Source organism: Aulostomus chinensis, chromosome 3, assembly GCF_037954235.1.
Source record: "Aulostomus chinensis isolate RoL2024-O1b breed Wild chromosome 3, RoL_Achi_v1.0, whole genome shotgun sequence".
Taxonomy (NCBI): domain Eukaryota; kingdom Metazoa; phylum Chordata; class Actinopteri; order Syngnathiformes; family Aulostomidae; genus Aulostomus; species Aulostomus chinensis.
Genome location: NC_141322.1, coordinates 11,384,610 through 11,398,020, shown reverse-complemented (window position 1 = coordinate 11,398,020; position 13,411 = coordinate 11,384,610). Strand labels below are relative to the sequence as shown.

General features: G+C 42.0%; 1 protein-coding gene across 3 annotated transcripts in view; it reads left to right on the top strand.

Moving 5' to 3' along the window:
• Positions 1-1,680: 1,680 nt before the first annotated feature.
• tafa1b (TAFA chemokine like family member 1b) overlaps positions 1,681-13,411 on the top strand; it is a 125,100-nt gene continuing 113,369 nt past the window's right edge. For all 3 annotated transcript variants that reach the window (XR_015112056.1, XR_015112057.1, XM_086198655.1), the window contains exons 1-2: positions 1,681-2,261; positions 6,473-6,614. Coding sequence is in view for 1 of the 3 variants with exons in the window: in XM_086198655.1 (XP_086054781.1) it covers positions 6,491-6,614 (124 nt within the window). In the remaining 2 variants the exon portion in view is untranslated. The remainder of the gene's footprint in view (positions 2,262-6,472; positions 6,615-13,411) is intronic.

Genomic DNA, 13,411 nt, shown 5'->3' with positions numbered 1-13,411 from the left:
ACAGAATGAGAGAAGGATATTGGCAAACACTGCTGTTTAACAGGGCTGCCTTGATCCAGACACAGAGTTGGCCAGTGATTGGTCGGTTGTGGTTTGGTCTTGGCACAGTTTGCAGCGACAGCTGTTTGGAAATGATGGAAGCCCCCGAGAAGGGAGTCAGGGAAGAGCGGGACCACGACAACAATCCAGAATTACTGTGAAATTCTGTCGTCCCCGTCCATTCTCCCAACACAGCTCAGACGTGGTGCAGAATAGAAAACAGAAGATTGGTGCACATCAGCAGGAGGAAAAAAAAAAACGATACAAATGGGAGACGAGCGCTGGTATTGCACATTATGAAGGGAACGTGTAGTAATTGGATAATTTCAATCTTAAATTCTCCTCAGAGATTTGTTTGTGGGCTTGTTTCATTTCATGCCTTCATCTCTTTCCAGTGGGACACATCATAAAGACATTAAGACACAATGAAATTCAACCATGCGTGATATTAATGCTCCTTACAAAAGGAAATATCAACTAATATGCACATATACAAATAAGCCTATTTATTGGTAATCAAGCCATTCTGTGCAAATATGCGTGACTGTGTAATAACACCCATCAGTTTGGTAATTACACCATAGTTCTGGTGCTACTCACCCTACAGAGATGCAGATGGGCAGCTCCACCTTCATAATTGCATTATTACAAATATTTCTTCCTCCATTTTGCTTCTCAGTTTCTTTGTTATCAGCCTCTCTCTCTCCTGCAGGTTGTAGATGTGCACAGCTGGCTGTCAAATCCCACTATGTCGTTGAAAGAAGAAGCAGAGGTTGTCCAGGATGCCCTGTGCCACTGCGCAGTGACCAGCGACCGGAGCGCTTATTAAGCACCTCATAGATGCTGCCCGCTATGACCTGGTAGCCAATCAGGATATTTTGCACTACAGCTCTCTGACTCTTCTGTGAGTTGCTTCTTTTTCTGTGTGTCAGTGTCAGTCTGTGAGTGAGTCAGCTGTGGCAGGTGTGTGGCATCTGCATATTCTGTAAATGTCTGGTTAAAAGCGCACTGAGTTAAAGGAGCACTCCTCCGTATGGAAGAAAATCATACTCCCCACAAATAAGGCTGGTTGCGCTCACCTGCCTGACTCAGGCACAGTGGAAACACACATGCATACACCCACACTAAAGAGTGTGGACGTCTCTCGGTCACAGGCTCTTTCTTGCTTTTTGCTGCAGATGTCTCCGTTACTGAGGTGGGAATGATCCAAAAAGGGGGTTGACTATAAAATAAATCAACACCGCAAAAACAGGTAGAAAGATCCCTGCCAGCTCTCATTGAGGATTCCAGAGCTTTGATGAGCCACTCTTCTTTCTATTAAAAGTCCTGTGCTTCCAGCATATTTCACACTCACCCATCATATAATGGAGAGTGATGACTGTCAAACCCCCCCCCCCCCCCCACACCCACACCCACACACCCTCTCATACACATGTCCACACAAAGAAACTGAGCTGAAGGCTATACACGTGTGTCTCTTGACATCCTGGACGGGAGGCTGGGATGTAAAGAAGGGTGGGTTAATAAAGCACGCTTCATTTGCTGATGAAGTCTTGATGCAGGAGTGGGCAGTCTTGCTTTAAGACATGTGATCCGACTCTCTCGCAGCTCTCTCTCTCTTTCCAGCTGGGCTACATTGTAATACACACGCTCTCTCTGCCTCTCTGACACAGACACTCTACTTAGTGCGCTGGAGAGAGGACTCACATTAGGCTCACACTCTCGCACAGCTTCTCAATGGGGGGACGCAGCCAAGAGCAGACAGAGCAGTCATTCCGCTCGAGCCTTCTGCTGCGAGCGTGAGGAGGAGACGGCAAGTGAGGGGGGTAAATTAGCGCCCTGTCATCAAGACATAGGAGCTCTACTGACGGAGAGGAGACTGAGGGTAAAGACAGGAAAAGAAATCTGCACGCATGACGCTGCTACAGCTTTGACATGATCAGCTTCCCAGCCCTCAAACCCTGGCCAGTTTGTGACACACTCCTCTGAGTCTTTTGGTCACTGTTTGTTTTGCCAGGGCTTTCAAAGGAACTGACTGAACAGCTGCGGTCCAGAGGCAGGATTATCGAGGAAAAGAGCAACATTTTTGGCCCCTTTTTGTGGGTGTTCAGCTGATCTAGTGCTGGAATTTCAGGCAGGGATTCCTGACTTCAAAATATGGAGGAATCTAAGAGAGAGGAGTGAGTCTGCTGGGCTTTTTTCTTCCTGAAGACACTGCTCAGGTGAGGGTGTGGGACTTTCTAGAGACACCTCTGGTAACTGAGGACAGGATGGGATGGGTGGGGTTAGTTCCCACAAAATCCCTCCTGGAGAGCCTTGTCATAACTGGGATGAATGAAATCAGATGAGGAAAAAAAAGACTTTCAACAATTTGGCTTTACTTTTAAGCAGGTTTCATTTCTCTTACAAATACTCGAACACGGATATGAGTATTATAACAGTACTGCTTTTAATATAAAGCCAAAAAGTTCAGCTCAGCAACACACGTAGTTTTTGCTGGGTTACTGCTAAACTTGTCTCCACAGAAGACAATCGGAAAGAAAGAAACCAAAGCAGCCTAATTGATTTAAACATCAATGTTGCAGGAGCATCGCAGGCTCAGCGCCTGCAGGTGTGACTGCTGGTTCTTCCCCTCGGCTCCCTCATGCTGGATTTAACAATGACGCTCTGTAAACAAAAGCTGTCCTCTCGCCTAGGTGAGATAACGAAACTAATTAAACTGCCTTTTTAAAAAAAAAAAAAATGTCTTTATTTTTCTTGCGGTGAAAATATAAGAAGAGTGCTGCTCACTCTGAGATAATGAGATCGATACCGAGAGACGGTGAATGTAAGAGTTTGGGTTTTGGGTTTGTTTTTTTTTTGTTTTTTGTTTTTCTTGAATGTTGCTTTCTTTCTGCTCAAGTTCCTTCAAAACGTGCGTGTCGGTTTTTACTGCAGCTCCCGGTGAGGAGCAGATTTGATTGTAGACAAGCTTGCTTTACAATAACACGGGTGGAGCTCAGAGTCTTAAGTATTCAAGCGATACTGATTCGTTTGAATATGAAAGCAGCTCGAAAAAGATAAAACACCGTGTGGCTGGAAAAAAAAAAGAAGAAGAAGCAAGCATCCCCACGGGACCAGACATTTCCACCACACCGCGGATTAGCGGGGGATTTAGTGCAGGGGTGGGGATTTACAATGTGCTGTTAATAATTATATGCTTAATTTTCACTGAATTTTAAGCAGCTTCAATGTCACGGAGGGCACAGAATGCACGAGAGACATTTAGAAAACTAATGACTTTAATCTCAGCTCCAGATCAAAACACAAAGAAATCTAGATTGGACAAACAACCAAAGCAATGCCGTTTTCTACTTTATGGAAATAATTGAGCCTCTTGTTACGTCAGGCGTTTTTTTGTTTTTGTTTTTCCTGGACTTATATTGTCCCTGTTTCTATATCTGTCTTAAACTCTATTCAAAAGTGAGATCCTTTGGTTTGAAGTTCAAATGGAAGCTCCCTGGGGCTCTTATATATTCTTTTGTGTAAGAAGATATAGAATCAGACATTAAAGGAGTACAAGATTGTTACATTATACATCAGAATAACTGAAAGGCAGTGACAAATGTAAAACAGAGACACTTTCAAAAAGGGGAAACTGAAGATAAAAATGCAGGTTTGCTAATTTTTCTGAACAGCTGTCAACAGTCTCACTTAACAGGATCTAAGTGGGTACGGTTTTGAAAGTGTAGCCAGGGAATCTCAATACACCACAGTTTGGTTTTTAAATTTCCCACTGGATGGAGTGAGGCACTAATAACACCTGGAAAGGAGGAGAGTTTCATTATTTAATGAGAGCTTAGGCGTGTCTCCATATGTTGGCCCTCATCAGCCATAAGGCAGTCGCTGAACACATCTGCAAGATCTTTAAAACCTAAAGTCAACCATTAGGATATTAAAAAAATAAAGAAAAACACATTTGTCACTTGTAGTACAACACTGAGGTTTTACTGATGTCTCATATTTCGTCCACCCCATTTGCTGAAAAAAATAAAAAAATCAGGAACAGGTCCCAGCATGAGCCAGTACTGTGGAAGCGCACCATATATTACGGGCTCCGAAATGAATGAAAGTGATTTAAACGTCTCTCAAAAAAGGTTCAATAAAAATTTGCACAGTGAAAGGTATTTATTGCGGGGCTGTTGTATTATACTCTACACAAAACCTGTCAGTGGTTTTAGTGCTTTGGCTGACCAGCGTAAAATATCTAATTGATAGTAGATCAAGCTGAATGTCACGATAGCTAGTAGCAGGTCCATGGTGTGTGCTGAGGGAATTTTTTTAAAACCAGTTTTACTGTGCTGGATACATAAGTAAATAAATATATAAATTTAAGGTATAGTAAAAGTGCTGACTGTTCATACAGACATACACAGACTTTGTGCTCGAAATAGTACTTGTGTTTACTTTTGAAAATAACATTGACCATCACAATAATAACTGATTTTATAGACAAAAATATTTGATTTCACTTTTCAAGTTTGAATAGAGCTCTTCTTTCGCCACTGTATTGTTATACAAAATGGAAATGGGGTGCCGTTGTGTTTTCGGTGATATTGGTCAAGGACGGGGACACGGGAGCTAACGTCAGTGACGTTCTCCTTCTTGACGTTCAAACGCTTGTGTTGTTTGTCTTAGACACAAGTCAACTGCAATCTTTTTTGCATTTCATTTTTGCATTTGATTTGTTCTGACGCTATTATTTTACACTCCCTGGTTCATGCTCAACATCCCTCAGCTTAAATGGGAAATATTTCCAAACAACAGATGACGTTCAGTTTGGACGGACTCACTCTACGCTTTCCACCCTGTGCATTTCATCTTGAATCAATTTGTGCATCTGCTCTCTGCTGCATATTTCTCTTCAACAACTTTCTTCCTGCAGACTCCTTAAAATCTGAAGCCAAAGTACCTCTGTCTGGTGGTATAAAGTCTGGTGGCTAACTGTTAGTTTAGGAAATGCCTGATGTGATATGCAGGGCGCACGGCTGTTGTGGTCTCAGGCATTGTCTTCATTCAAGATGCGGATGGACTCTCAGGGTTTGTACTGGCCCTCAGGCAGCGAAACATTTCTGACTGCAACACAGTGAAGAGGCCATTGTTTGGTAACTGGGGTCTCTGGACAGACACGCCTGGAGTAGAGTGTGGTTTAGTCGATGGTACGTTCTGTTTGCCTCAAACCGCCCCGTGGTATGAGCTGTTCTAACACCGAGCCGTTACAATACGTGCTTAGACATTTTATCTGGTGAAAGTTCATCTGTCAGAGATGATAGAGACAATTTTGAGTGTTTCCGCAAGGCAGCCAATTTGCTTGACCCAGGTCACGTCCTCAGTGCTTTTTCGTCTTAAAAACAGCACTCATCTTCTTTGTCCTATTAACATTTCTGAGAAAATTGTTGTTATTTCTCGAGTAGTCTCACTCGCTGAGCCTTCTTGCTGTTGTTACCGAAAATCACGGTTATACGATCGGATAATGACATGGAGTCATTTGTAGTCACTCTGGTGCAAATAGAGGCCTCAGAACTCACCTCTGTAGAATCACCGTACTGAAGATGAGGAAGGAAAAAGGTGTTGCTACCCTCTTGAACCACCTGACATGTGCCAGTCAGGGAGTGTGAAACTATACAGGGAGGTGAGCCAGCGATTAAGACTGACAGGGTGAACCGTCTTAAATGCTCAGCTCTAGTCTAAGCAGCATCACACATTATTTCCTTTCCTGTTGGAGTGATATGCAAACTGCAGAGGCCTTTAGGTCAACGAGAAACTAATGTAGATGTTGATTAACTGCAAAAACCACATCATTGTCGCAGGTTTCCTCAGATTTCACAGGTAAGGAAGCAAATTCTGAGATACGTTGCTTTGACACATTGAGTAGGTTTTAAAACCTGCCCAGGAATGCAGTCTGGTCCTCTCACTGTTACTGTTTTTCTTTCCTGAATTGTCTCCAGTAATTATGCAGAGAGTGTGGCGTCCTTGCATGGGGGAGCAAATCCGTATTAACCTCACTGGTGTCAAAGGGCACAACGAAAGTTGTTTGCACTCATGGTGGCAGTATTGTTGCTGCTGTTAACTGAACTGTAATAATCCTAATAGACACCCCACACTTAGTTATGAAATTATGACGAGCTGGTCATGTTATATTTCTGCCACATGAGAGAGTTTTTGTGGTCCACACCTTTTCAGTATTTAAACATTTTCTTGTGAGCAAAGTTTTCATTCAAGCCTCTTGTTTTCTTTTTCTTTTTTATGCTGTGATAAAAATACTACCAGAACTTCAAATGCCTCGTATCAGAAACTATGTGGGAATTGATTCTTTTGTGTGGCACCTTAAATAACCCTCTTTTCATGTCTCACTGTCATGCCCCCCACCCGCCCCTCCTGTGCTGTCTCACAGACCCGGCCCAGCCTCACCATGTCCTGGTTGTTGGCCATGTGGATTAGCCTCGGCTTCCTGCTGTTGTGCCAGGCCACACTCTACCAGACCATTCAGCAGCACCATGTGGCCCGGCCAGGCCGCACAGACATTCTCACCATGGGTATGTGTGCATCTTTGTCAAATTTCAGCTTCAAGGCACAGTGTTACAGTGCGAGACGTTGCCCCCCCCATGGGATAGCAGTTCTCAACTCTGGCTTTTTTTTTAAGAAACAGTATGAAACTGCTGCAGTGTGTCTGGATGATTTGCCTCAGTCCTAGAGTGTAACATGATGATTCACTGTGATTGTAGGGGATGATGACTTATTGTGCCTCTAATGTGTGCTATATTTACATATTAAGCTAAATAGTCACATACATTTGGGGCTATTTATGGAGTGACTGTGGTTGTCAGACGTTGATGTGGGCCACTTGCGTCTGTCTAAGTCTAAACATAGAAGCCCAGTTAGCTGAGATGATTTCTATGTGGGATGAGAAATTCTTGACGACTGCACCCTGAATCTTGTTGGCAGACTGTTACGACAAGCTGTAGGCAAAAAACCCCATTACTGCGCTAGTAGCCAAGGGAGCTTTGATCAATGTGGCTTAGATGGAAATGACAATTATGTTTCTCTCTTTTGCTCTGGAAACCTTTGGCAATTAAGCCCGACGCCTTCTGCACCGCAGGGGCAAAAGGGGAAGATGGAAGCTGAGGCGGATTTAATTCTGTGATTATGAAAAAGCTTACCAGCGATGCTTATGGTTTACGAGGGGAGTGTTACAGGGGAAGGAATGTTTTTAGAGGAAAGTAAAGGCTTTCTTTAAGCTTTTAACAATGAGTGTGACTCCCGTGCTGAACCCTCACACTGAGAAGAGCTCTCTCCAGAAGCCGAGCGCCTGTAAAACAGATGCTATCTTCTGCCTGGTTCTCTCCAGGCGTTGCATTGCGAGCACAAAACAGAATAAAAATCCAGCATCTCCATTCTCGTGTTGGAACACTGGTGACTTTAAGCAGCATGTCAGAGAGTTGGCTTACTTTTGCTGTGAAACAGCTGACACATAAAAATCTGTGCAATAGAAAGTTCTCAAAGTATCCTGGTGCTGTTAATTGGAACAAGAGGGTGACGGATGAGCGACACAGAGCTTGGAATGAATTTTTAAAAGCTGGCTTTCAGTTTTTCTGTTTCTTTTCTTTCCTTTTTTTTTGTGACTGGTCGGCAAGTCGAGCTTGGTGCCAAAGATGTACAAGGAAGTGCAAGGCTCACTAAGTGTCTTTTGAATAATACAGTGGTCCCAAGGGGGAGGAGGTGGGGAGGGGGCGGTGGGATGGGATAAGAGTCTTCCCCCTCCAACCAACTGCCAACTTCGTCGTACCTCTAGACGAGTCATCCAGGATAGATGAGGCGGACATTGGCTACTTGTTCTCTGGAAGGTTCCCTGTCAGCCAGATTTGCTTTGACAGACAAATGTACACGCTTGCACATTTACACACCCTTTCTTCACTGTGGCCATTATGATGTGGCATTTTCATGGGTCCTCTGGGGATACTGGTGCTGCGTTCAGGACACATGTGAGAGGCAGCAGGCTCACGCAGCACAGATGGACCACAAACACCCACTCTGTTGATTTGATCTTTTTAAGCCACATTAGACTGATTTAGTCGATTCTGGATCATATCACCAGGAGGTAATCGTGAGGGGTTTCATGTTTTTAAGTGAAGATTTCATATCAACAAACTGTGATGGAAAGTAGCACAACTGGGGCTGACAACCATAATCGCAGGGTATGTTATGATACATTTCTTAAATCATAATCAGCAGGCCTCCCAGGGACAGTGGTCTATCACAAACTGGGTGCTCAGAAAAACAACTCCATTTCTCTCTGCTGCCCAGCAACTGTACAATTTACTGTATATCATGTTTTTTTAAGAGGATTAAGCTGACATCAATCTTACTCAGCCGTGGTGTGGCGTTAACTGATCTAACCAGAAGTGCTTTCTCAGAATTGAAATGCTATGATGAATATTTGAATTAGAATTGATTTTATAATTTGAGAAGCTCTCTGGTTTCATTGAGGCCAGAACCTTCACATATAAATAGATACAGCTACGTAGGAAGTGGTAAAAACAGACGTCTTCTTATAAAATCCATCGGCTTTCATGCGTTTGCTGCTTCTCTTTCATCAAATGATGTCGGAAAGATGATGAAAGCATGTATGATATACTGTCTGTCATACGGGGAATTCAGTTTTACAATGGTTTTATTATTAGGATTCAAAATGTCTCTTGTGGCAAACTGATGCACAAAAAATGTTTTATCTTGACTGACTCACGTGCCATCCATTTGCGAGGATTATTGATCAGTAAGATTAGTTGATGACAAGCTGGAGGAGGGCATTGTTCCTGCACTGTGCAATTTGGAAATCTCTACTACTCTCTTGTCCCTTGACAGTAATAAGCTTCATCGAACAGCAAGAAGAGTTTGTGGCTTTAAATAATGATACCTATTTTGAAATAATTAGCCCAAGTAAATGTCTGAAAGAGTTCTACAGAACCTGAGAAACCAAAGACACGGAGACACAAAGGTCATGTTGAGCTATATAATCCTCCATCTTGTTCAAGAAATCAGCTTATCTTCCTCCTGCAACAGTGAACTGACAGTGCATACCCCACAAAAAGTTCAAGATGACATTTTTTTTCTCTCCAAATGTTTCAGTGACAAATCGGTATAGTCACTAGCAAGGCGGAGATTGAGTAACGAGTTGCCTGGCTGCTTCGTCACCTGCTCAGGAAGCGGCACTGCTCTCCTTCCCCGTGATTCTGTGCTTCACTCAACCTCCCTTGCGTCCTGCTTGTGCGGCTGAAGATTGATGACGGCCTGATTCCGGGCAGCCAATTCTGCTCTCTCAAGAAATAATCCACTACATTGACAGATGAGCTGAAAGTGACGTGACACACACAAACCCTCTCCCCACCTGCCAACACAGCAAGTGCTCACTGCCAAGATGGCTGCACAAACCAGGGCCACTTTTAACTGCGTGCTTAGCCTTACACGCCATCACAAGTCGGTGAAAGTGTAACCAATTTACAATGCTCTCACGGCTAATTCTTGATGTGGTGTCCTCCGATGTTGAGAGAACTCCCGCTAACATTGTCATTAAGTTATGCTTCGCTGGGATGGTACTTATTTACCCTTCTTCAACTGAAGTATGCGTACAGAAGCCATATTCATAATGTATCAATACCCAGAGGGGTAGTCTGAAAATAACAGCACTTAAGCTGGTGCTTTATTTTATTACGACTCTGACAGGGCAGTTTACGAGAGTCTCGGATCTAATAGAACAACATTATTCCTGTTCCAGGTTGCAGCTGTAAAACCAACTCTGCTAGCCTGTTACACTTTGATAGCAGTCTGGTACTCCGCGGTTTGTTTACCATTTTTTTTTGTCAAAGCTGTATAAATGTGCTTAATTGCGGAACTGTGGGCCCCACTTCACATCTGATTAAATCCATTATTACAGTATATGAGTTGCCTTCTGTTGATCTGAATAAAAGATGATGGCTGAAGTAAAACCGGCTGTAACCGGCAGCTATAGGCATGCTGATGTTGTCTGTGCTGTAGAAAATAAAAGTTACATGAAGACGCAAGGATTTAGATTTTTCTGCAATCATGTTTTTTTTTTAAATATAATAATACCTTGTAAAATCAAAGTGCAGAATGCTTAAAAGTTGTCAGACATTATTTTCTGACAACTTTTTGCACTTGCTCCTTCCTAACTACATTTATATAAGCTTGCTGTTTTACTTTGAATGCACTTGAGCAGAATAAAAGATTTTTAGATGTTGAGTTTGTGTATATTATGTATCTTGGCAAATCAAAACTGTTTCAAAGCGGACCGGGTGTGACGCTAATACAAATCACCTAGTGCATGTCACTCACAACAGTCTTTGTCTAAACCCATTTGAAATTGTACAAAAACACAAAGTTTCAAAGTTGTGGTGCATCATATCATGTACGGTAAATTAATGTCCCTTATCGTCAAACCCTGGGCAAACAAGTTAAGCTTATTGCTGCCATGTGAATTTCAGTGTAGAGGTTGCATCATAGCAGCATCTTTCCATGCACTTTTGGCTGTAATCTTTCTGTATAAACTGTCATCGGTCATCTCAGGTCCAGTTATCCCTTTACTAACACGAACACGGGTACATAACTTAATCGTGCATCTCTTTTTCACTTCCAAAATGTTGCAAGACTAAATAAATCAAATTCCGATAGAGAGAAAAGTCATTGCATGATGCTCAAAACAATTTATACACCGTGAATGAACAGAACACCTTAAGTCACAGGCTGATCGTGCCAAGGTAGAGGACCGAACTGTGCAGGAAGTCCTTCCTACCAACTGTCATCAGACTGTTTAAGATGCAATAATTGAAACTGCTGTATGTGCAGTATAAACCTATTGTTCTTTATCATTTTTTTAGTAAGTTTATTTTCAATATTTTAATGTACAAGGACGAGGTGTGGAGTCAGTGTTTGTGTCGTTTATGTGGTGTCTTGTTTGAGACTGTGAATGTAGCTGCCGTAACAAGGCAGTGCCTATCTTCTGTTCTACAGCCGCAACTGTGCAGACAAGGGCGGCGCCTATGATGTCAGCACGCACCAACGCTTGCTTCTAATCACTGTTATTTGTGAGGCACAGTACAGAACGTGTGTTTTCCTCCCTTTCATAAAAAATCCTCAGATATGTATGTCAGATAAAAGAAAATGGATTGAGAACCGTCTCTTATGTGGTGAAATGAGAGTTAAAGCATGTTTGGTAAATTAAACAATGCAGTGTGGCTTTTAGCATCTCAAGCTGTCGCATTGCTGCATGTTTCCATTGAATCCTGTATTTTTATTTGTAAAATTAAGGGTTTGGCTGTTTCTTGGAAAAGCCTGTCAAGATGCAGGTTGTTGAAACCTTGAACTTGATTTAGAACAGCTGTCTTGGTAAATGAGGACAGAATTGGAGTGTGGAAGCCAAACATACTCTCTGCATGGTTGGATTTTTTTTCCCTTTCTATCAATTGCTGAGCGGATAGCTGCTTCAGAAGATTGATGGTTTTTGTGGTGTTGTTTGAGCATGTTAAGGAATGAGCTCACCCACAAATGGGATCCACACACCAAACTTATTTCCATAGTTGTCTTGACTAACAATAGCTCAGTGTTGACGGCAGGGGCACAGAAGTGTAGAGCTCTAAACTGATGTAGCTTCTGTTCTCTTGTGAAGGTGTGAAAGCCTCCATCAACAGCACATCCATATATATCATTCACACCAGCATCTTTCTGTATAAGCTGTGAGTGTTGTTGTTGATCTGTTAAATTAGCTTCATTTACATCCCCTTAAAACTATGGGGACCTGTCAGTATAGAAATGGTGGCAGGGCAGAATTCAATTAAATCACAGATGGAATAGATGAAATGGTTATCATATTTTGGTAAATTTGGTGAAAAAGAATTGCTGGGTCCGACAATAAAAGCGCAATGCACACATATAAACACAGCTAATCACTTAACCTTTTATCCATTTGGCAAAGCACCCTACAGTGCTTCCTTTGCGGACACAACCTATCCCAGATTTGATTTCACACCAGCAAGAATATGCCATATTTTCAAAATGTTTAGAGGTCTACAGGCACAGTTTCTGACTAAATTTCTTCTCCGTGCATCACAGTGAGTTGGCGCTGATATCAAATGATGCAGTGAACTTGACTTTTCCAGAGATGCTAGCTGTTTCTCTCTGTGTTAAAAAAAATCTGCATTCGTCGATAACATCTTGGAATCTCGATTTGCTTTACGCACCTTTAAAATAATGCACACACACACACACATATTTGTGTGTGTGTGTGTGTGTATAGAGAAAGATCTATATCTATATCTACATACATTTTTGTGCGTTCATCAAATGATGCAGTAACAAGACGGCAGTAAATAAAACATGTACTTTTTATTTCCTGTAAGGACAAAAAACACATATTTTGTCACATTAATAATGATAACAATACATTTTATAGTCTTTCAATACAGTATAACCAAGGACACTTAACAATTCAAAAAGGTATTCGAACATATTCCAATATACAGTTACAATACAAACATACAATCACATACACACGTAGACACACGCAGATACACAAACAAAAATAAACACATAAAGTACATGTGCATATTTCTACATATGCTTACATATGATCATTTACATGTATGTACACCTATAAAATAAACCACCTGAGTGATACAATCATACTGTGGCGAGCCAGGAAGGAGACTGGAAGACTAAACAGGCGAGTTACAGGTGAATGTGTATATTGTGAGTTCACTGCTAAGTCAAACTGTAGATTTCAGACAATCTCTGCTACACTTTTATGAAACAATAGGAGTTTGAAAATATTCTGGAATTCTTTAGGTCATGGGATTTCAGTGTCATGTGACTGGGATAGGACAGGAAAGGAATGGACGGGGATCACAATAAGTCTAACTTTATAATAGTTTATTCTGCCAACAGTGCCATTTCAGCTTTTGTCTTGTAAATATATATCATTGGCTGCCTGCTGTAACATCACCATGGACTCCGTTCTGTTATTTCTTGTATTTAAGACAGGTTAAAATTGTACTTCATTGCACAGCGATGCTCTCTCACTCACAAGCACACTGATAACTTGGTCCTCTTTAAACAGCTCACAGAATGATATCTGTGCGAAGACAAAACATCTTTGCAACTCTGCCTGCACAAATGAGCACACAGCTGTGAGCGCTGGGCTGTGACCACATTACATGTGCACTAAAATCTGGGCCACATTTCTCGCGGCGCTGAAAGTATATTGTCCGATATTTTGTTTAATTGAATTTTTTTGTTCTGTGTGCCTGTTATGAATGTTTTGCCA